The 25,180-nt window shown below is 44.3% G+C and overlaps 1 protein-coding gene across 1 annotated transcript in view; it reads right to left on the bottom strand.

Moving 5' to 3' along the window:
- The window catches only part of CHN2 (chimerin 2), a 339,445-nt gene that overhangs the window by 100,244 nt on the left and 214,021 nt on the right, over positions 1-25,180 (bottom strand). Inside the window, exon 6 of the mRNA XM_082633033.1 lies at positions 22,030-22,315. Coding sequence (XP_082489159.1) covers positions 22,030-22,315 — 286 coding nt within the window. The remainder of the gene's footprint in view (positions 1-22,029; positions 22,316-25,180) is intronic.

Here is a 25,180-nt window from a genome sequence, read left to right as displayed (position 1 = left end):
CCATACCCACAGCCACACAGACAGCCCTCCCTTTTCCTCTGGTTGGCTGCCCAATATAAATGCAGAATGAATGCAACAATGCACGTGTGTATACACAAGGATCTTTGGAAAATTCTTGCTACAAATAGGGCAGGGTAATCCTCATTCATCTCTTGTTATTGAGATCACCTATACTTCTGAGGTAGTGGGTAAGTAAAATGTAGATTTCTGAGTTAGGATCTTTCAATTGGCTAACCCTGAAAAACTTCACTTCTTTCTGGGCTTCTCTGGCCAGCAAACTAGAGGCAATGAATTTACAGGGAGAAGGAAGTGGTGGTTAGAGTTCATAGCTGACAACAGGGAGAGAAGCGCAAACAGCACTAGACTAGAATACTGGTTAGCCTGGGGCCATTCGTTGAGGGAATGTGCAGCACTACAGAACTCCAGTAGCCTTTAGGGACATCACATATTTTAGCAAAACACATCATTCTTGCTTCTGGGTCAGGAGGTTATCACTGAATGTTTGTCCTCAGGAGTAAATATGGAATTATAAGTGAGGCATATACCAACTTAAGGCAGAGTCAGAGGGACCAGTGAATACCAGTTCACAACTCTTAGACCCCCTTCCCTCCCAACACAGAGCAGGATAAGGAAATGGAAGGTTGTTCAACACCGGGAAGGATTCATGAGGAGATTCTTTTGGCCAACTCAGCTGTGAGTCCCAAACCCCTGATTCCTGCAATGATGGAAGGGTGTCTGACTGATGCTGAGGCAATCCGGACAATCTCAAGGTGGATCCTAGGGCTGTGGGCTGCAGGGTGAGATTAGAGGGCTGCATCTGGGAAGAAATGGCATTTCCACCTAACTCAGGGCAACCATAAATAAATGTTACCTGTGGACCAGAAGTGGGTCCCATGGCATAGAGGGTTATCTAGGAGTTTTTCCAATTCAGGCCATCAAGATCATCTGGAACATTAAGAGAACTTGAAAGGAGAGTTCTTCGTGAAGGGGACAGCTGGAAAAGCAGGGACTATGGGCCGAGTGGCCACTGGAGGCACAGGTGCATTGCTAAGTTGGACCTTTGGCCATTCTCCCTTATTGCTCCAGATAATTGACGGTCCCAGGTCATGACTGTTGGCCTGGTCAAATTAACACTCCTCCATCTCCACCCCCTTCACTCTCACTTGCACTGTCTAGTTTGGAAGATAAGTTATATGGTCAGCTACACATTCACCCACGTCCTAAGAAGAGCAGTCAGAAGGGTCTAGTGGAGCAAGCTCCATACCCCACAAATGTGCCCACCAGGCCCATTGAGTGTGAAGCCTTACTAGGACAACACCAGTCAAGTAAGAGCTCTCCCCGATCTGTGCATCCCTACCCTGTGGGCAGTGAACTTGGCAACAAGAGTGGGGACAGAGGAAAGCTGATCACAACCCTTGCCAGGCAGCAGGCAACCTCTGTCAGCCAGGGCTTGGGGAGAGACACTGAACTATATCGACTTGGATTTTCTAGTATTATTCAGGACTGGGAATTCTAATTATTAAAACCAGATTGTGTTTTGAGATTGAAAGTGATGGTAAGGCTTTCTACCAGCTGCAAGTGGCTAGAAGAGTCAGGGGGCATGACAGAGTTTTTATCCCAGTAGCAGGAGAAAACTTCCCTAACTGCAGGGATTTTTTTTTTTTTTTTTTTTTTTTTTTTGCAGTACGCAGGCCTCTCACTGTTGTGGCCTCTCCCGTTGCGGAGCACAGGATCCGAATGCACAGGCTCAGCGGCCATGGCTCACGGGCCCAGCCGCTCCGCGGCATGTGGGATCTTCCTGGACTGGGGCACAAACCCGTGCCCCCTGCATCGGCAGGCAGACTCTCAACCACTGCGCCACCAGGGAAGCCCACTGCAGGGATTTTTAACTGGGCAGCTGTACTTTGATTGTCTTCTGCGAGTTGTGCTTGTTCCAAACCAGGCACACTTATACTGGTTACCCTCTGGGGCAGATCCTCTTGGTTCCCTGCTCACAGCTGCTTTCCACTTCTTCTCACTTGCCAGCAGCACCTGATTTGGTTTGGGCAGCAATGTACCTGGATCCAGAGAACTGGTCAAGACTGGCCCAAGCCAGTGATGGCTCCCTGTTCCCTTTTGTCAGTGACTGGTCTATGGGAAGGCATGGGCCCATGCTGGTCAGTGAGATATGATGGAAAGTCTGCTGGGGATAGGTTTTCTCTTGTGAAGGGAGGAACGGAGAAGTCCCTTTGTTCTATCACCTTCCTTGCCCTCTGCTTTAAACATTGTCATGTGATGCCTGTGATGGAACTGTGATCTCACTGTGCACTTGCGGACCAAATCTGGAGGGAAGGCCATATGGTGAGGTGGGCAGAGGGGGAATAAAAAGAGCCTGGGTCCATGATGAAACCACTGGCCCCAACCTGTCCTCAAACCACCTACCTTGGCCTCTGTTAAGGAAAGAATAAATGTCCTGAAGATTAAAATCTGTTAGTGGGACTCTGTTATTTACAAAGAATTGTTACCTTTAAATATTAAGAAACTACTAAACTATATATCCTATGCAAAGTTTGCTTGTCTTTTTAAACACAATAGCAGTGATCTCATAAAGGGAAAAGTCCTAAAGTGGATTTACTTTCTCCTAGGAATGGTGTGCTTATGTTCCTTATCCAGCTCTTATACCTCCAATAAATTAGAGCACAAACAATATATGAAAGCAAAGATACAGCCACAGATGGTTACACAACATGCTAATTATACAAGGGCCTCTACTATATGATAAAGTTCACTTATAGCCCAAAAGCATACCATACTGTTACATATAAATTTCCAAATGTATACGTATTATAAACATCTAAACTGACTCTAGTCACAACAAATTTAAAAATCAAATTTCCACCTTACAATTTTGCCTAAGCCTATACTAATACTCACTCAAGTCTTGCTTTCAAAGTTTTAGTGTTCTAGAACTCAATCACAAACTCCAGGCAACTGAACCCTGAGTTAGGGGTGTCTCTTTCTCCGTAACTCAAGCTTCGTTCTCCAAAGTGTAAGATGGCTAAGCCATGCTGCAGGTTGTCAAAGGTCATCAATTTCTCAATTTACAAAGCAGATTTTGTGTGAGTGGTATAAGATATCAAAGCAAAAACCAAGTCGAACCCAAAACAAAACAAAACAAAGAACCTCTCAATCCAGCTCCCTCACTGTTGGTTTCAACAGGGATAGGAAATGTTTATAGAACATTTCACTCTTACTGTTTAATCACCTGGTTGGGTTTGGTTCTAAAAAGACTGATATCTCTTGTTTTACTTCTTTGGCTAAATGCTTTGCTATTTCAGATAAGCCTCCGCCAACTTCTAAACTACTAAGGCAAAAAATAAGCTCATGTTACAATTCTAAAATTTTTTTTGAAGTTGTCTGAGTATGTTTAGCCGAATATTATTGCTCTTGGAAAACACTAAACAAGACGTGTGATACATGTGTAGGGCAAGATAAAATAAACCCTTGACAACAGTCAAATACGGTCAAGACCGTGAGATGGTGACCAAACCCTTTTCTACTGTCTCTTGAGCAACAGCCAGCAACATTCTCCAGCCTCCCGTTTTTTGGTGTGGCCCTGTGCCTGAGCTCCAGCTAGTGAAATATGAGCGGGAATAATATGCTGCTTCCAGGACTGGCCTGTAGAAACATCCTGACATGATCCTCTGAGCTCGCTCTGCCAGCAGAATGGAAGAGTCTCCCATGATACATCACTAGATCTCCACCTTTTGGTATCAGAACCCCTTTATACTCTTACCATTTATTTAGGACCCCAAGAGTTTTTGTTTCTATGAGTTACATCTATTGAGACTTACCAAGAACATTTCAGAATCCCGATTCATTAAAAAATAAAAACATAAACATTATAAACACTATAAGCCCTAAATATTAATGTAAATAATATGTTTTTATAAAAATTAACCATATTGGCCCAAACAAGAAAAAAATCTAGTGACAAAAGTGGCATTATTTCACATTTTTTGAAACTCTAATGTCTAACTTAAAAGAAGATGGTTGGATTCTCACATGTGCTTCTTTATTCCACCTGTTATATTGTTTTGGTTGAAGAATATGGAAAAAAATCAAGACCTTCACAGATGAACAGCTGGAAAAGGGGGGAGGCCTTGTGGAAATAGTCTGAAATGGCCTCAGGGACTTAAGGTCCTTGGATTACACGTTGAGACCCAGTGATTCAGAGGAAGATGGAGCCACAGTATATAAGGTGTCTTGGTTCCTGAATGACCTCATGGAAGGCTGCCCACCAGAAATACCCCCACTGAACTACGATGCAAATGAGAAATGACCTTTGATGGCATTAAGCCACTAAGATTTGGGGATTTATGTGTGAAAGCAGCTAGCATTAGTCTAATTAAAACATTAACTCTATGCCAGGCACTGTTTAAGCACTTTACATATACTAACTCATTCAGTCATCTCAACAATCCTATGAAGTAGTTGCTTGTATAGTCTCCATTTTAGAGGTGAAGAAACTGAGGCACAGAGAGGTGAACTAAAATATCCAAAGTCATGCAACTAGTAAGCAAGTCTACTTCTAGAGTTCTTGCTCCCAGTCACTTCACCATACTGCCTACTCACCTTACCTACATATTTCCCAGCACCATCTTACACTTTATACTCCAGACAAGCAAGGCAGACATAAGTAAAAAAATATGTACCTGCACTAATGACTTCCTTGCTTGAAACAGATACAGTAGAAACTAGTTTTGGATTCTCCAGAAAAAATGAGAGTTGGGAGCAAACAAATAGGTGAAAAGGAGTTACTGAGGATTCTGGGAGACGGGTGGTACAATGGTTGGTGGGGGGAGGGGGCTGGTAGGGTGAATTCTAGATGGCCTCTTGACCTTGCCACCTGGTGTTACTTCTCTGATTATGTTACATGGCAGTGGGTTGCATGATTACATTATATGGTAAAAGGGATTTTGCAAATGTAATCATGGCTACTAATCAATTGACCTTAAGATAGGGAAATTATTTGGGTGGATGATCATGAGCCCTATAAAAGTAGAAATTTTCTCTGGCTGGCAGCAGGAGAAGTCTGGAAGATCTGAAGTGTGAGAAGGACTGGATGCTTCACTGATGGATTTGAAGATGGAGGAACCATGTGAGAAGGAATACGATGGCCTCTAGGAGCAAAGACCAGACCTCACCTGACAGCCAGCAAGGAAATGAGAACTTCAGACCTACAGCCTCAGGGATCTGAATTCAGCCAACAACTTGAATGTAATTAGAAGTGAAGTTTTTCCCAGGGCCTCCCCCTGGCCCACACTTGATTTGGGCCTTGCAATACTCTGAGTAGGGACCTGGCTGAGTCCACCTTGATTTCTGATGTACACAACTGTAAGTTAGTAGATGAGTGTTTTCTTAAGCTGCTAAATTTATGGTAATTTGTTACACATCAATACAAAACTAATAGAGGGGGTAACTCAAGAGACACCCTGTCCCAAGGTACTTGCTTAAGTAAGAACGTCTTTGCTATTTTGTCCCTATTCCTGGCAACTAGTGACAAATAACCCTAAGTACCAGTAAGTTTTCCTACACAAATAAAAATAAGTAGAAGAAACCCAAACCACATATTTCCTTATAAATATTTTCAGTCTACCACTAGCAACTTTAAAACTAGTGATCCATAATAGTTTATTATTATAAGCCACAGAAAAACTAAGAAATGTTTAAAGGCAACATGTTTCATGTAATCTATTAACCTCTCTCATAGTCTACTCTTAAAAAGAATTCTTAGAAAGTCCCAGAATTAAACCCCACACTCACACACAGACCTTGTAAAATGTGTGCAGCAGATTCTCAGGGCTTGTATTTTTTAAGGTATTTAAAATTTTTTTTCAAGGGAGACGTATATATGTATCTGAAAGTAAACTCTATGGATGTAATTAATTATTTTTATATCTTGCTCTTTCTTTAAAAAACAGCCTCTTTATAATCCTGCAGTCCCACACCTGGGTATTTTTCTGGAGAAAAACATGATCAGAAAGGATACATGCACCCCAATGTTCATTGCAGCACTGTTTACAATAGCCAAGAAATGGAAGCAACCTAAATGTCCATTGACAGAGGAATGGACAAAGAAGATGTGGTATATATATACATTAAAAGGAATGAAATAATGCTATTTGCAGCAACATGGATGGATGTAGAGATTGTCATACTGAGTGAAGTCAGAGAACGTGAACATGAGGAACCTAAAAAAAATGATACAAATGAACTTATCTGCAAAGCAGAAACAGACTCACTGACTTAGAGCACGAACTTATGGTTACTGGGGGGAAGGGATAGTTAGGGAGTTTAGGATTGACATGTACGCACTGCTATATTTAGAGTGGATAACCAACAAGGACCCACCTATAGCACAGGGAACTCTGCTCAATATTATGTAACAACCGAAATGGGAGAAGACTTTGAAAAAGAATAGATACATGTACATGTATGGCTGAATCACTTTGCTGTACACTTGAAACTAGCACAACATTGCTAATCAACTGTACTCCAATATAAAATTAAAAGTTTTTTTTTTAAAAAGAGAACATCTCTAGTGGCGCAGTGGTTAAGAATCCACCTGCCATGCAGGGGACACGGGTTCGAGCCCTGGTCCGGGAAGATCCCACATGCGGCGGAGCAACTAAGCCCGTGTGCCACAACTACTGAGCCTGCACTCTAGAGCCCCCAAGCCACAACTACTGAGCCCACGTGCCACAACTACTGAAGCCCGCGTGCCTAGAGCCCGTGCTCCTCAACAAGAGAAGCCACCGCAATGAGAAGCCCGTGCACCACAATGAAGAGTAGCCCCCGCTCGCTGCGACTAGAGAAAGCCCGCGCGCAGCAACGAAGACCCAATGCAGCCATAAGGAAATAAATAAATATATTAAAAAAAGAAGTAAAAAATAATATTAAATTAGGGGAAAGTGGGGCTTCCCTGGTGGCGCAGTGGTTGAGAATCTGCCTGCTAATGCAGGGAACACGGGTTCGAGCCCTGGTCTGGGAGGATCCCACATGCCCCGGAGCAACTAGGCCCGTGAGCCACAACTACTGAGCCTGCGCATCTGGAGCCTGTGCTGTGCAACAAGAGAGGCCGCGATAGTGAGAGGCCCGCGCACCGCGATGAAGAGTGGCCCGCGCTTGCCACAACTAGAGAAAGCCCTCGCACAGAAACGGAGACCCAACACAGCAAAAATAAGTTAATTAATTAATAAACTCCTACCCCCAACATCTTCTTAAAAAAAAAAATTAGGGGAAAGTTTAGAATATCCACCAAATATCACAAGTTCCTACACTTCCATAAGAGATGGCTTTGAGACTCCTAGATGCTAAAGAAGATTCTTAGAGTCCTTTAGATAAAAGGAAACTAGTTTCTGAGAAGAAGAAATTTTCTAGTTCTCTAAGAGAAATCTCTTTTATGGACTGTACCACTCAGTATAGGCTAGGGTCTGCTGCACTAATTAAAAAAAAAAATCCCCAAATTTCAGTTACTTGGGTTCAACAAAGATCTATTTCTCACTTATGATACACATCCTCTGTTGTTTGGCCGGGGGTTCATGCCTCTTCCTTCTGGGACTCAGGCTGGCAACAGACACTATCTTGTCATTGCTGGAGGAAAAGGAAGTCTGGAGAGTCTTGCACTGGCAGGTCATGCCATGGCCTGGAAATGATGTGTATGCAACACAGATCAAATGCCATACATCATTTCCTGTCGTATCGCCCCACCCAAGCACAAGGGGGCCGAGCTGTGCATCCTAGTATTGCCCGAAAAAGGCATGAACAAGTAATATCTCAGGAGCACTAATGACTGCCATAGATGTCGTTATAAAGCATGTGATACAGTGTACCACATCACAAGTAATAGTGAGTGAGCATCCTATGACTATTTTTTATACAATTGCTTAATAAAGGTGGAAAACATGATGTCAAAGCACAGTCAGGTAAATACCATACTATGTGGGGACAATACAATAAGGCCCAGGATGCAGCTCTGTCAGTCTTGGTTAATGTAAAGTAAAATCCTCCAGGAATAGGCCTCCAGAGGCCAGGGAGGGAAAGTAGAGGAGGGAAGCTGGCTGGTCGACCAAACTGCGAAGCATCTGCCCCGTGGAGGGGGTGGTCTACTAACTTTCAGTAGGTTTATTGCTATATGAGGCTGTAAACCTCGGACTACTAGATATTCTGATTTTTTTTTTTAAGAACCTGGAAATGTGGGTTTGTTTGTAAAATCTGCAAAGTTAAAAATTTTTAAAAACAATGTGCAAACCAGTCAAAACACGTCTGTCAGCCAGATGTGGCCTGTGGATTGCCAATTCATGGAGAAATTCTATGTATGCTGCTGATTCCTTACAGAGGCATTGGTTGTGATAATCAACTGAGTAGAGGGAGCGTTGATGTCCCCTTGGGAGAGGGTCACAGAGAGTGAGATCTCACATAACTACGACATGGGAAATGAAGGGCAAATGCCACCTCACTGGGCTCCCTCAATGTCGAAATCACTGTTGAAGAGGTCTTGGCTTTGTGGGAACCAAACGCCTGCCAAGAAAACTCCAGGGAGGCGATTCTAAACCCTGCGACACCAAGGACTTTGCCTGTGTTTGTTTACCACTGTGTCCCCAGAATCTCAAAGGAAGTCCAGCAAATGGAAGGTACTCAATAAGGATATGTTAACAGAATGTGGGCAGTTGCGTGGAACTAATTTAAAACCTGTATCTGCAGAAGGACAACATGTGTGATAGCCTTTTTCACCCACGGACACCAAAAAACAATTGCTTCTTCAGGACATTCTGTACAACCCTAAATGGTTTACTTTGAACAGAACCTTCAGGGCTAAAAAATGGAACTATAACCACATAGCACTTTTGGTTTTTTTTTGCCTTAAAGAAATGATGTTTATAGTAGAAAATTCAGCAGCTTCCTGTTGTCCCCAGGTAGCCCAGCAGGGGTGGGAAGCAAGAGAATAGCCCCTCCCATGCAGCTACAAAGATGTGTCACCAAGAGATGGCCAGCAGGGAGAGACCTGAGGGTTGAACCAAGAAGCAGGTAGCTGCAAATGGGGTGTGGACCACAAACCAGGGAGTGGACAGAACAGCGTGTCTCAGTGGACGCTGGCACAGAGAGGTGACAACTCCTAAGGTCCCACGGAAATGAGATGTAGTCCCAGGAAGAAGAGGGGAAGAGGGGAAGAGGGGAGAAGGAATCCCTGGACTGGCAAAGACTAAGGTATCACTATTAAGCAGCATGGAAGCTTGAGATGGAAATCAAATTCAACTAAAAAGAAGATAGAGGCTTCCCTGGTGGCGCAGTGGTTGAGAGTCCGCCTGCCAATGCAGGGGACACGGGTTCGTGCCCCAGTCCAGGAAGATCCCACATGCCGCGGAGCGGCTGAGCCCGTGAGCCATGGCTGCAGAGCCTGCGCATCCGCAGCCTGTGCTCCGCAACGGGAGAGGCCACAACAGTGAGAGGCCTGCGTACCGCCAAAAAAAAAAAAAGAAGATAGAGTGATTACTCTCCACCTCCAGTCTGTAGCCTGAGATTTCATACTCCCTGTAAGATTGTCATGGGTCCAGTTCCCTGGGAAGCAGACCCCAAGGTGAGCATAAGGTACAGGAAGTTTATTGGGGGAGCACTCTCGGGATCAGTACCTACGGAGGAGGCAAGGAAGCAGGACTGCGCAGGGGAGATGCTCGCTGCTGCGGTGAAGCCTCGACAAAGGCTTCACCTGAACCCGGGAGTTCTGAAGCCAGGCTGGTCCTTCACAGTTGTCCTGAACTGGGGCAAGGAGCTGGGCTCTTATGTCTCAGTGTTACCTGGTCATTTGATGTGGACCACCCCCAAGAAGGACTATGTGGCTGTGGACAAAAGCTCCTTTCTTCAGCCTTCTGCCAGCAGCCCACCCAGGGCTGGGGGAATGAGCCTGTCAGTCCTGTGGGGCCCATGGGCGGTGCATTATAGCGCCCATCAATTACCAAAGTGAGATAACTTTGTACAGTGTGGCCATGCCTGAAGTGGTGCATAATAAGCATGAACTAAATGCCAGGATCACTGCCCCCTTCTCTCCATTCTGAGTGCTGAAGTTCTGTGATTCGGGGAACATAGGCACCCCCTTGGAGCTCCCATTTCAGTCGCAGGGTCTTTTCCATAATGTTTCATGTAATACTCTGATAGTTGGGGCCTTGTATGGACAGACCAAAGTCAAGAACATGGCCTGGAGCAGACTGAAGGAGGAAGTGGAATTAACAAGGCAAATATGTAAAAAGGACCATAACAGTGCAAGTTACAATGCAGACCCCTGAATGTGGACACTTATCCTCTATTTTTCATTTCCTTTGGTCCCAGTTTTTCCAAGGTGTGTTCTCAGAACATCAGTCTGGAGGGTCGCTCAGCACTGAAAGGGTTCAATGGGCAAATACGCTGGGAATCACTCATACTCTAATCCCTCGTGAAGATTCTTACATGACCCTACTGAGAAGTCCCGCACAAAAGAAATCTGTTTATCTTGGTAAACACAAATTTAGGGGCTTCCCTGGTGGCGCAGTGGTTGAGAGTCCGCCTGCCGACGCAAGGGACGTGGTCTGGGAAGACCCCACATGCCGTGGAGCAGCTGGGCCCGTGAGCCATGGCCGCTGAGCCTGCGTGTCCGGAGCCTGTGCTCCGCAACGGGAGAGGCCACAACAGTGAGAGGCCCGCGTACCGCAAAAAAAAAAAAAAAAAGAAAAGAAAAAAGAAAAAAGAAAAAAGAAGGTGCAGGTGAGACAGATTGGGGGTTGGGGAGCAAGGCAGGAAAGGAGGGCTCAGGAGAGTCCCAAGGAGAGTTCCACGGTCCCTACCTTGGTGGAGAATTTGCTCTGTGCCAGGCACTGGGTGGTGTCAGAGGGGATGAGGGAAGCCTGGGATCCAGCATCACAGAGATGTAGGGGTGCAGATTCCTTAGGAGGGGGAGCACTTCTGGTTGTGGAGCTCACGGTGAGCAGTGACCCGGTTCAGGGGTCACAGCGAAGAGAGAACCAAAGGCTAGCCTTACGTAAGGACGCATCATGTGGCAGGCACTGCTCCTGGGGCTGTGCCTGCCACTAACTTAGTCACCAGGCACAACCCTTCTAGGAGGCGGTTATGATTATTTTCACAGGAGGAAACCGAGACACGGGGAGTATATACATGCTTGTCAAGGGCCACACAGCCACTGGCCCCGGAGCCCATGCACTTAACCACTGAGCTGCACCTTTTGTGTGAGGAGACGTGCCCTTCAGAGGGCACCACAGAGAGCTTCCGAAGAGAAGGAAACGTGTCACACAAAAGCAGTGGGTATTCAGAGAACACCTAAGATGTTCCTTGCTGGCATCAATTCATCTTTCTAAAACTTACATCTCTGGAAACTCCTCAAGCTTTCAGGTATAAAGTCCAAACTTCTCAGCCTGCTTTACATGGCCCTTCTCCAGTTCACCTATCTCATCAGCCTCCCTTCCCCTACCTGGCTCTCTTGTCTGCCAAGGGCCTTCCTCTTTACAACCCTGTCACTAGGCTCTGCCCACTGTCCTCCCTTTTCTATTTTATTTATTTATTTTTGGCTGCATTGGGTCTTCGTTGCTGCACGCAGGCTTTCTCTAGTTGCGGCGAGCGGGGGCTACTCTTCGTTGAGATGCGTGGGCTTCTCATTATGGTGGCTTCTCTTGTTGCAGAGCACGGGCTCTAGGCGCGTGGGCTTCAGTACTTGTGGCACACGGGCTCTAGAGCGCAGGCTCAGTAGTTGTGGCGCACGGGCTTAGTTGCTCCACGGCATGTGGGATCTTCCCGGACCGGGGCTCGACCCCGCGTCCCCTGCATTGGCAGGCAGATTCTTAACCACTGTGCCACCAGGGAAGCCCCATGTCTTCCCTTTTCTAGAAGATCCTTCTCTACCAGGCATAGGCCTCTTTCCTTTGTGACTCCATTAGAGCTCTTCTGACAACAGAAAACAGAAACTCTACCCAAATCGGCACTAGGAAAAAAAAGCTCAAAAGATCCACTTAAGAAAGGAAGAGCCTCTTCCTTATTTTTTTAGCAAAGACCCAGGGGCTCATTTACTGTGCTTGTGACACTGGACTATCCTGAGCTAGTCACTGTAATTGGCCAGCCTTGGCCAGTGCTTGACACAGATTAGCTACACAATGGATATTTACTTCTTATTAATTATTGATAGTTAAGAATGAATGAATGAACTCTCCAGTGCAGTGTGCTAAGTGCAAACAGAGTTAAATCTAAGTGACAGTGAGGTGGCCAAAGGAAGGCATGTCCAGGAAGGCTTGGGTGAGGTTAGGGAAGACTTTGTAGGTCAGAAAATGCCTGAGCCTGATCTACAAAGGTAGGTAGAGTTCCTTACATCAGGGCAGGGGGCTGGCCGAGAGGAGAGGGGGACCACTGCAGAGAGCTGGAGGAGGCTGGGTAAAGGCTGAGGGGCATGAAGCCAGCTGGTGTGCTTAGGAAATAGTAATGGTTCATATGTGCTGGCCTCCTGGACACAGCTGGGGAGAGGAAGTGGATAAGGGCAAAGAGATGTGTGCATGTGTGTGCAGGGTGACAGGGCAAGTGGACAAGGTCATCAGAGTCCTTGTATATAACTCCAAGAAGGTTACTCTCAAGTAGTCAGGAGCTCTTGAAGGGGCTTCCACGTCAAGTCAGCCAGGGGTTGGGTTCCGGTTCACTTGTCAGCTGGGTGGTCATGAATAAGTTACTTCAATCACCCCAATTCCTCCCTCCCAGAGCTACTGTGAGGACGGAACACGCAAAGCACCCCCTCCAGCACCTGCTGCATGACAGATGCTCAATAAATGCTAGTGTTCCTTTTCTTGTCACCTGGTTGATATTTACACTTAATTTACTGGAGGAAGAAAAAATCCAGCAAATTAAAAACTCTGTGTGTATCATTTTACAATCCCAGAGTTCAACCAGTGTTTCAAAGCTGGGGGAACTGGGTCATGCGTTACTTCCAAACATTCATGAGGGTAACTATGGCTTCAATTTCCTCTCATCCCTATTTATTTCATCACGATCTGAAGATGTGGGATACAGGCTTGCTGCTGAGGCATGTATTTCATACTTGTCAATTTGGGATTTCGGGGAGGTCCACATATAGAGCTTGACAATATTGCCAAATCCTTTTAAAATTCATATAGCTCCAGGCTAAAGATACACAGAGGGATTTTCAAACAGAAATCACAGAGGCAGGCATATTTGTAATGAACGACTTGTCTTCTTAAGGAACTCCCTCAGCCAGATGTATTTCTTCCTAAGAACAAATTAGTCAAGCGCGGCTGATGATTAGAATCACGCCAGAGACAGGAGGACTGACATTTGAAGAGGGAAACAATTCCCAATATAATGCTTTGTTTAGCAGCTTTCAAATTAGACACAAAGCAAGTTAATTTACTTTGTCAGTGTGTAGAGTAGAAAGGACAGCAGCTTTGAAGTCAACCAAGCCACGTTCTAATTAATAGTTATTAGTGATACAACCTGCAAGTTGCTAGTTCTATGACCCTGGGCCATCCCTGGGCCTCCCTGTTCGTTTTTTTGTTTGTTTGTTTTGTTTTTTTTTTTGCTATTTTACTGATAAAGCATAGGAACTCAAAACTTAAAGATTGTTATGAAACTGAATGAAATAATGTAGCTTTATAATGGATTAAAAACTATGCCATGCTTGACAAATGTAAAGTTTTTTGGTAACTATAAATTTCCTATAATCATTCAAGATTAAAAATATTAGAATTATTTTATATCATGAATTGTTTTACAAGGAATTTACATAAACTGTGATAAACTAGCCCTACTCTGTTAAATTCACGTTGGGACATCGATAGCTCATCATTCTGCATCTTATTTCTGATTCTCAACATGAGTATTAAAGAAGGATCTGTTGCACATGACAGTGATTTGACTTCTTAATAATTACTTTAAGCCACCAAGTCACATGAGAGCAATAAAACTTGCATTTTTAAACTTTAACTTATTCTTCTGATGGTTAGACACCATTCGCGACATAAATGGGGACTAGGTACAAAGTGAATTACTAGCTTTGTGGAAACTTCAAAGTGATTATCTATAAAGAGAGACAAAACCAATCGGGACATTTACAAACTATTGCCATAAAATCCAGCCAGACACTTCATTATCAAGGAACGAGTAATGCCAGTTTTGCAACCTGTTCCAGAGGCAACAGACACAAATCACCTAAGCTGTGGCTTTGACAATCTCACATCCATTAATAACAATGGAAATTATTCAGAAAAATTAAGCATGTGCTGCAACTAAGAAATCCACATGCTGCAACTGAAAAAAAAAAAAAAAAAATCCCGCATGCTGCAACTAAGACCTGGCGCAGCCTAAATAAATAAATAAACTATTTTTAAAAATAAATCAAGACTACAGATTGAAACTTTGACCTTTCTTTCCTCAGGGTCTGCACGTTTCCAATTCATATCCTCTGTTTTACTGATAATCTGGGAGGTCTCATGTTCAACAGAGGCTCTCTGGGCAGATCCAATACTGCAGATGGGGCTATGTTTCTTCTCATCCTGTTAAAAAAAATTTCCTGGCAAAATCATGAGCAGATAAAAGTCTGGTTTATCAGAGTTCACTAGGACTCTTTAACAGATTGCCATAATCTTATGTAAGTGCATGTCATTATTAAGAAATCTACAAATCCACTTCTTCAGAGCTGTGGGCAAGAGATGCAGAGATGTACTCCAGAGGTGGCTTTGGGGTTATCTCTCAGTCTGCCTGGTAATCCAGGCACTACATTCCTACCCATTTCAGTAAACACTAGATGTCCCTTTTTCTGATTTGATGTTACCATGTAAAAGAAGAATAGTGAGAGTGATTCGATTAAAATGAAAATGGACCCTGAATGTGACTAGTGAGTGAGCTTTCTCGATAATGGTGACAAGCAGTGAGTGCAGGACGAAAGTGTGGAGGACAGGGGATGGGGGTGGTGTGAGTTCTTCTGGTTATAAAGACGCAGACACCTAAACTCAACACAGACATTCCCGTTGCTCGGCTCAAGAGCTAAGCAGGAATGACTTGGTAACCACTGAAACAGGCAGCAGAGCGCAGCGGGCCCCAGAGGCAGCTCAGACTGAGTCCTCGGGACTCAGTTTCTTTCTCTCCACTTCCAGGCTACACTTTCTCAGACTCTATGTGGTGGCTAGAAGGCTTTAGCCACCCAGACTCTACTTCCTGTTGGATCCAGCCCAGCAGAAAAAGGGCAGAAGGGCCTTCCTCTGGGAATTCACAGTGCAAGGCTATTGGTTTCATGGGTTCTGACTTGACCGCATGCCAACCCTTGAACCAACCAGAGTAGCCATGGAAATGTGACCTCTTGGATCAGCCTTGAACCACCAGTCCACCTCTGGGAGCAAAGAAGGGCATAAACTGAGAGTGGGAGGGGAAGTGGCTCTGGGTGCCATTTCCAAAAGAGGGTGCATGGCTCTAGGTGGCAAAAATGACAGCGACTCACTGTGGGGTGGAGGTGGGGAGACTGGTAAGTCCTGATGAGACAGACGCAAAGCTGGTGGAAGGAGAGGCACTGGAAGAGTAAAAAAGAGGCCAACACCCTGTGCCAGGCCAAGGAAAGAGAATAATGGGATTCCCTCAAATGGTGTCTTGTCTTGCCAGTGCTCATTGTCACCATGTCACCTTGAGCTCTGGGTCTCAACTTCTCATCTGTACAGGGAAGGGAATAAGAGCAGGTCGGTGGTTCTTTATTGGAATATGCATCAGAATTACCTGGAAAGCTGTTTTCAAATGACAGAGGCCCCAGAATTAGTGCTGTTGCCCACCCCCAGGGAGAGCCATTGGGAAGAACTCTGAGGTCATAATCAGGGCAACCCCTGCAGTCTCCAAAGGTGGACGGCAGTCCCAGGCGACAGAATCATTTACCTCCCAGTCAAAGGTGATAAAAGTGGCATAATAATTCCTCCCAAACACCTCCCTGGAGACGTACAGATATAAACTTTAAAAGGTGTGCTTTCTGGGGCTTCCCTGGTGGCGCAGTGGTTGGGAGTCCACCTGCCGGGGCAGGGGACATGGGTTCGTGCCCCGGTCTGGGAAGATCCCACATGCCGTGGAGTGGCTGGGCCCGTGAGCCATGGCTGCTGAGCCTGCGCATCTGGAGCCTGTGCTCCGCAATGGGAGAGGCCACAACAGTGAGAGGCCCGTGTACCGCAAAAAAAAAAAAAAAAAAAAAAAAGGTGTGCTTTCTGTCCATCAAACATCTGCCTAGAGCAGCAGTTCTCCAAGTGTGGTCCACCAATGTTTGGGGGACCCCAAGATCCTCTCAGAGAGTCCATAATGTCAAAACTATTTTTATCAATTGCCTTTTCCAACCCATTGACATTGTAAGTAACCTTTAATAAACTACCATTTGTTAAGTTTTGTTCTATTATTAAAAAAATAAAAAAATTCAAATTTACCTAAAAGGTCTATAAAAACATTCTTCCTTTTCCCAATGACTTATCTGTTTGAGGCCAGAGCTTCTTCGTATACTTCAAAGGAAATAATATATCACCACAGATTGAATACAGAAGCAGGAGTGAGAATCCAGATACTGTCTATTAAGCCAGACACTTAAGAAATTTACAAAATGTAAAACAATGCCAATATTCTCACTAATTTTTTTTTGTTTTGGAGAATGGGGTTATTCTAATGCAGTAAATATCAGTAGATATAACTCACACAAACAAAAGCTCTTTGGGATCCCCAGGAATTTGAAAGAGTATAAAAGGGCCCTGAGGCCAAAAAATTTGAGTGACGCAGGACCAGAATTTCAGTGAATCAGGTCATTGGGACCATTTTTATACCTAAGTGCCCCAAGCTGGAGGAACTGCCCACCTGCTTACACAAAGAATGAGCCCGAACCACAAAACAGACACCCCCTAGCCACTGCATAGCCTGATCTATGCTATAAAACCTGAGGAAATGGGGACGATTCAGTGGATTCTTGGCCGAAAATTTGTTCTTGCTCATTACTCCCACATCTGTTAAGTGTGGTCCTTTGAGATTGCAGTCAGAATGTAACTCTTCTTTCAGCCACTAGATGGCACTGCCTGCATAGAAAATACTTCAGCAAGGGGTTCATCGCGCTGTTTTCCAGAGATTTTTGATGGGGATGAATGAGGAAGGTTTGTTTGGACCATCTTAATCTGACACACACTGAATGTATTAGGATAACTTTCCTTTTTGTTCCTGTAAAGCTCTAACCTTGAGACCACTGATAGCAAGGTACTGGTAAAAAGGAGAAGCTTTCTGATAAAGATAAATCTGGTGTACAGAACAACCTAACTCATTTTTAGTTATTCCTCCATAGCAGGGGTTCTCAGCTTTAGCTGCATATCAGAATCACCCAGAGAATATAAACACCAGATGCTCTGCCCTTATCCCAAGTAGTTAAATCTGTTTTCTGGGGGTGTGGCCCAGGCATTGGTATTTTTGAAAACTCCCCAGTGGGCAGGTAAGGTTGAGAATCCTAGTCCTATAAACTTTGTCATTAAGAAAACCACCCACTAGCCCGTAAAGAAGAGATACTGACTTTTTCTTGTCTCTTCATTAAATTCTCTTAATCCTACTACATTTAATTTCCCCCATCATTTAAATTTTAGCCAATAATCTGGGGAAAGGACCCAGGAAAAGAGGAGCAAAGCAAACCTTTGAACCAACTCAGGTAACCAGAACCACCAGAGTTTACTCTCTTAAGAATGTTTACATGGAGAACTTTCTGTGTGGAGGTAAAGGTGAGAAAGAATGCCAGTGCCTAAATTAGGACATAAAAGAGTCTCAGAAATATAAGAGGCATTAGAGAAAGAGGGACAGGAGTCCTTAAAAGAAAATGCTCCCAAGTATCTGACAACCTTCACTTCCCCATCTGACCTTTCATCTAACCAGGGGCTGAGAACTTTAGAATCACCTGGGGAACCTTAAAAACAGAGATGCTTGAGCTTCACCAGTAGAGGCTTTGATTTAGTAAGTCAGGAGGGGTTAACATGTGTCTTTCTTTAAAAAGCTCCTAGGGTGATTCTGACCCGAAGCCGGTTTGAGAACCACTGACCAAGCCAAATCAGCTCTTTTCCAGACTGCATGACAAATTTCACACCCTTAGGGGATTCTGATTTAAAATAACTCTAGGTAAAACCTGGTTTCATGAGCAAATGTAATCTAAGTTCAAATCCATTCTTACAGCATTATATCACTTTCCATTTTATGACACCGTGTGTGTGAGTAGGAAGATGGATGATCAGAGTCATTACTGTACCTGTCACTTTTTTTTTTTTTTTTTCGGTACACGGGCCTCTCACTGTTGTGGCCTCTCCCGTTGCGGAGCACAGGCTCCGGACGCGCAGGCTCAGCGGCCATGGCTCACGGGCCCAGCCGCTCCGCAACATGTGGGATCTTCCCAGACCGGGGCACGAACCTGCGTCCCCTGAATGGGCAGGCAGACTCTCAACCACTGCGTCACCAGGAAAGCCCTATAATATATTCTTAAATGTGCTTGTATTGTATCAAGAGTACAGATGATTTTTCTCCAGTAAAGCATAAATGCAATTTAATCCAGCAAGCCAAATTTACTTAATAAATGTGCTACTGAAAATATTGTTGTCACATATATTTGATTCAGTTGGGTATCGTTTACAAGGCAGTTTAGTTATTAGAGCTATTAATAGCAGTGTATTTTCAAAAACACATCACGTAAATATTAAGTGATTCTTACCATCAATTGACTTAGGATGGTCAAAAGCAAGGGTGTTTGCTTAAGGCAATAAGGGCAATAAGAACAGAATGAGGTCCAGTTGCTCCATAGATTTAAGAAGCTTTAAACTTGGAGTTAGGAAGTGTGGGTCTGATTCCTCATCCTGCTATTGTGACTTTTTCAATAAAGTGGGGATAATGATTCCTGCCCTATGTACCTGGCAAAGTTGTTCTGAGGATAAAATGGGAAACTATTTCACATGTGTGAAATCTGTTTACGAACTGCAAATGTCTGAACCAATGTTAAATCCTGTTATTCTTACATTGCTTACAGCACCAGTTTTGGAGGTCAGTAGACAATCCATCTATGGAATAAATTCTGAAATAAGTTTCATAAAAGAAATGACACTGGGCATGACCATTTTAATACATGAAACGGTGGCCCTTATAGATCATAATGTTTTAAAAATCAGTTAAAGAATCAGAAAGCAAACAGATTCCTATTGGCTAACAACCACAACATTTTTTTTGCACCCTCCCCTCTCCCCACCTCATCTGCAGTTATTAAAATCAAGTTCTTGACAGGAGGTAAATCTGGAAACTGCTCAAATCTGATGGGGTAGGTAATATCTTTTTGCCAATTTACACTGTTAATATTCTCGGATTTACAGGTAACATAGTCTCTCTGGATTCATTAGGAAATGATCAATAAAATAAACGGGTGGGGCTTCCCTGGTGGCGCAGTGGTTGAGTGTCCACCTGCCGATGCAGGGGACATGGGTTTGTGCCCCGGTCCGGGAAGATCCCACATGCCGCGGAGCGGCTGGGCCCGTGAGCCATGGCCGCTGAGCCTGCGCGTACGGAGCCTGTGCTCCGCAGCGGGAGAGGCCGCAACAGTGAGAGGCCCGCGTACCGCAAAAATAAATAAATAAATAAAATAAACGGGCGGATGGAGTTTAAGCACTCTGGAAAATGAAATGCTGGGCTGTCTGGATTTGAGAAGTATTAGGAAACCTACCCATTTCACTCATTAAAACCTTCAAGACGTGCCATTACCAAAGCAGACAGGTGCCGCGGACATTCTCAGTCAGTCCACTCAAGTTTCCACCACCTCTTTTCTAGTTACTGTCTTCATGGCAGCAGTCCACTGACCTGTCTTTAAGGGAAATGGAATTTCTGGCAAGACTGAGACTTGGTAATTCCACTTGTCAATACAGGTCAGAGAGAAACAGACGGAGGCGTACCAAGTTACTTCACAAATCCAGTAACAAAATGAGTGACCCCTGGCAAATGACCAGACCCAGTATTCGGAGTGTCCTCCAGGAAAGCCAAACAAGGCATCATTAGTATCCAAGAAACCCGCACCGCCAACACCTCTCCATCAAACCTTTCACTGAGTTTGGACCTCCTCCTTCAACGTTTTCTTTATTTAACCTTTTCCTCAAAAGGTGAAAGTGTACTGGGTGGCTCACTCAAAGTGATTATTAATCTGATTATTAATTTCCTCCAAAATTTAATTTTAATAAATAAGTACAAAATGATCTACAAGAAAGGACATATTTTGTCATGTAAATTTCCTCATGGGACTATCATCTAGAAATATCAGTTTCCAGTGACCCAACTTCCCTTGTGGGGGAGGGTAGAAATCGGTGAATGTCAATTCCAACACCCAGGATCTAAACTCTCATCCCAACTACACAAGAGTCACTTCCTACTCACCTCTTTTCCTGGAAATGTTCTAGTGTGTTGCCTGCAGTTGTAACAGATTGCCTTTTTTGGCGGCATCATTCTCCAAGTCAGAAATATAAACACCACTTCAGAGATTTATTTTACAATTCATCCTCTGATTTGTCATGGCTAGGAAGGTCAGCTTCCAGATTTTCTATTCTAAATTACTTTTGAACAGATTTGGCAAACAGAGTAAGGAACGGCTTTTGCCTAGCTGGGAACAAACTCTGAAAGTTGGGACCCAAGTTCTCTCTCTCTCTTTTGTTGAAATGTAAACAATCAGAAACCCCACCATTTCCCAAATCAATTATTTGCAAAAGAATAAACAGGTGCTTGGGAGACTCTGGAGTTATAAAAAGAAAATGGCAAATGATTTTTTTCATGAGCCAGCTGCTCAACGTGATTCTGAGGAAGGTTCTCCTAGGCTCTAAAGCTTAATTAGCAAATCAATTAAGATCATCCCCTGTCTGCCAACAGGACCGCCTGCCATCCTCTGCTCTCCTCCTCATTTCAGTGCTTTCTGGTGCATCCCCGTCGCCAAAGCCGAAGCCCAATCAGTCAACCTGAGGTTCCTTTGCTTTCTGCTAACACTGGACAACAGGGGGACGAAGGGGGCCGTTCCAGTTTAATTAAGGATTAGTAACCACCAGAAGTAGCAGTGCTTGCCCTGCTTATTTATATCTGCCCCAGTCCAAGCTCGCCTTAGAAGTTGGGCTCAGCACAGACTCAGTGGGGGCTGACTGGTGTGGCTGGCTGTCACTTTCTTTCAGTGGAAAACAGATAGGACCAGGCAAAGCAGATGGTTCCTAAAGAGGCACATCCAAAAAATCTGCTAGCAAACTGGTGGTGTCTTTCAAATAAACAGCAACTTACTGGAGAGGAAAATGAGATCTTCCTCGCCACATCCTGCCATGATGCAACCACCTTGAGCATCACCCACTTAGGAGCTTCTAATCCTCGGCGAGGCATATTAACTCCTCCTTTGGGACAAAGGATAGCCTGTCTTTCCAAGCCTCCCAGAGAGAGCCATCATCACCGCTAATGCTCCCATCTCTGTCAGTAAAATCTGTTATCTAGGTAACACCACCTTCAAGAGACGGCTGACCTGTGGATCACGCATGGTCACCCAGTCCTAAGAGAAGGAAATGCAAATACCATGTATTTGGCCAGCTGGGTGGAACTAGAGATGGAGCCAGTAACACCTCAAAGGGCAATTAAAAAGCAAGTGACTAGTTTCATCCTAAAACATTAATGGGATTTTTTTTTTCCTTTCAAACTCCAAATAAACTCACAGATAATTATCTGTGGAAGTCCTGGCTCTGACTGCATGAGTTGGGGCAAATCATCAAACATTTCTGGACCTCACTGTCTTCATCTGTAAAATGAGGGGGTTGAACTGAAAGATGTCCAAGGTCCCTTTTAGCATGAAAATTCTAAAGTTCTTTCGGTGGAGGTGGGGTGGTCTCCTACAACATATTGGCAAATCACATATAGAATTAATCGTCCGGTTTCTGAGCATAGATTAAAAACAGAGAGACTGTTTTTGTCCCTCGTGTAGCTTACCTTTTCAACCGCTGTGTGTTCTTCGTTTGTGACGCTGGCTTTCCTTGATTCGTTTTTAGACCTGCTTAGCCTCCTGGATACTTTTTCTCTGAGTAAAGTGGCATATCCGATGTGCTCATAGATGGGATTTGTTGTCATTTTGGAAATGTATTCAGAAGCTTTCGTTTCTATGTACAGCGTGATCAAGCCATCTGTGACCAGATCGTGAATCGATTCAAACCTCTTCTCACCCACAAAGTGTTTTCCATCATAGAAGAGCCTGTAGTTTAAGGTCTGGTTTCCAAACCTGCCCATGAGGAAGGAGAAATCACAGTAGTGTTAGAAATCAGGCCAGTGAGTGGCAATGGCAGCTAAAACTTCCCGAGCGTGTACTGAATGCCAGGCACTGGGCTAAGCCCTTGGACATGATTTTCCCCATTAAGTTATCATGGAGACCCGTTGAGACAGGTGCAATTATTATCCCCGTTTGACTGCTCAGGAAACTGAGCCTTGAAAAGATGGGGTACCTGATTGAGGCTACATCCCTGGAAAGAGGCAAAGGTGGGTTTGACCCTAGCCAGTCATATGGCATCATTTGGTCCTAGAAATCACTAAGGCCATTGGGTCATAATCATTCTCATTTGTAAAAGTCAGGGAGTACTGCCTGATTTACAGATATCTTACTTAAATTTCTTAATGGGAACTAACCATGCCCCTCCACCCCTCCCCTGTACCAGGCAATTACCTGTGCAAGGGAAGCTATCACCACTGGCCTGATGTCCTTTTATTATTACATCTTTTTTTTTTTTTTTTTTTTTTTTTTGCGGTACGCGGGCCTCTCACTGTTGTGGCCTCTCCCGTTGCGGAGCACAGGCTCCAGACGCACAGGCTCAGCGGCCATGGCTCACGGGCCCAGCCACTCCGAGGCATGTGGGATCTTCCCGGACTGGGGCACAAATCCATGTCCCCTGCATCGGCAGGCGGACTCCCAACCACTGTGTCACCAGGGAAGCCCTTATTATTACATCTTTAACCACTATCAGTAAAGCACCCCATGCCTCCCAACACAGTTGGTCCAACAGAAGGGAAACAGGGGAGCTGTGTGGAGCTCCCTGCTTGCACGCCACAGCCAGCATTCCAGTGACCTAATCATTAGGATGCTCTCCCTTTAGTGCTGATTGTTCCCTCTTGGCCTCGGTCCTATATCTCACAGCCCCTGCTTGGCTCCCCACTGGGACTGTCAACTCCTGCTGCTGGGGTGCTGGGAAGCTGGGAAAATACTTTGCATTTCTAGAGCACCTGCTACTCTTGAAGTGCTTCCTCATAATGACATCACTGAAGATACGTCATCCCCATTTGCAACTTGGAAAGCATCTACCTTTCCACAATCACAACATCAAGATGGTGGGTTGAACACACCTTTGTGGGCTGACCTGGGAAGTGTTTCTTTCTTTCTTTTTTTTAAAATAAATTTATTTATTTATATTCTTATGGCTGCGTTGGGTCTTCATTGCTGCACGCAGGCTTTCTCTAGTTGCGGCGAGAGCAGGCTACTCTTCGTTGCATGCGCCGGCTTCTCGTTGCAGTGGCTTCTCTTGCTGCGGAGCACGGGCTCTAGGTGCATGGGCTTCAGTAGTTGTGGCACGCAGGTTCAGTAGTTGTGGCTTGCGGGCTCTAGAGCATGGTGTCCCCTGCATTGGTAGGTGGACTCCCAACCACTGTGCCACCAGGGAAGGCCCTGGGAAGTGTTTCATTGATACCATTTCTTCCATGGAGAAAGAGCTTCCCAATTCCAAAGAGTTCACGAATGAACTTTTGGAATACAATCCAATTCTGAAATTGAAAACCTTCACCAAACCTTACAGGATTGCCATGAGGATCAAAGGACATAAAATATTTGATCCAGGTTAGGAAGGTACAGTAAATGTAACGCCTTTTGGGTGCTGTGATTTTTATTTTCTTTTATTTTTTGTTTAACATCTTTATTGGAGTATAATTACTTTACAATGGTGTGTTAGTTTCTGCTTTATAACAAAGTGAATCAGCTATACATATACATATATCCCCATATCTCCTCCCTCTTGCGTCTCCCTCCCACCCTCCCTATCCCACCCCTCTAGGTGGTCACAAAGCACTGAGCTGATCTCCCTGTGCTATGTGGTTGCTTCCCACTAGCTATCTATTTTACATTTGGTAGTGTATATATGTCCATGTCACTCTCTCACTTCATCCCAGCTTACCCTTCCCCCTCCCTGTGTCCTCAAGTCCATTCTCTACGTCTGCATCTTTATTCCTGTCCTGCTCCTAGGTTTTTCAGAACCATATATATATATATATTTTAGATTCCATATATATGTGTGTTAGCATACGGTATTTGTTTTTCTCTTTCTGACTTACTTCACTCTGTATGATAGACTCTAGGTCCATCCATCTCACTACAAATAACTCAATTTCGTTTCTTTTTATGGCTGAGTAATACTCCATTGTATATATGTGCCACATCTTCTTTACCCATTCATCTGTCGATGGGCATTTAGGTTGCTTCCATGACCTGGCTATTGTAAATACTGCTGCAATGAACATTGGGGTGCATGTGTCTTTTTGAATTATGGCTTTCTCTGGGTATATGCCCAGAAGTGGGATTGCTGGGTCATATGGTAGTTCTATTTTTAGTTTTTTAAGGAACCTTCATAGTGTTCTCCATAGTGGCTGTATCAATTTACATTCCCACCAACAGTGCAAGAGGGTTCCCTTTTCTCCACACCCTCTCCAGCATTTATTGTCTGTAGATTTTTTGATGATGGCCATTCTGACTGGTGTGAGGTGATACCTCATTGTAGTTTTGATTTACATTTCTCTAATGATTAGCGACGTTGAATATCCTTTCATGTGTTTGTTGGCAATCTGTATATCTTCTTTGGAGAAATGTCTATTTTGGTCTTCTGTCCATTTTTGGATTGGGTTGTTTTGTTTTTTTGGTATTGAGCTTCAGGAGCTGCTTATATATTTTGGAGATTAATCCTTTGTCAGTTGCTTCATTTGCAAATATTTTCTCCCATTCTGAGGGTTGCCTTTTCATCTTTTTTTATGTTTTCCTTTGCTGTGCAAAAGCTTTTAAGTTTCATTAGGTCCCATTTATTTATTTTTGTTTTTATTTCCATTTCTGTAGGAG

This window comes from Mesoplodon mirus (genome assembly GCF_964341445.2).
Source record: "Mesoplodon mirus genome assembly, chromosome: 9".
NCBI classification, from domain to species: Eukaryota; Metazoa; Chordata; class Mammalia; order Artiodactyla; family Ziphiidae; genus Mesoplodon; species Mesoplodon mirus.
Note: the sequence above shows the minus strand (reverse complement) of the source record. Positions and strands in the feature narration are given on the sequence as shown.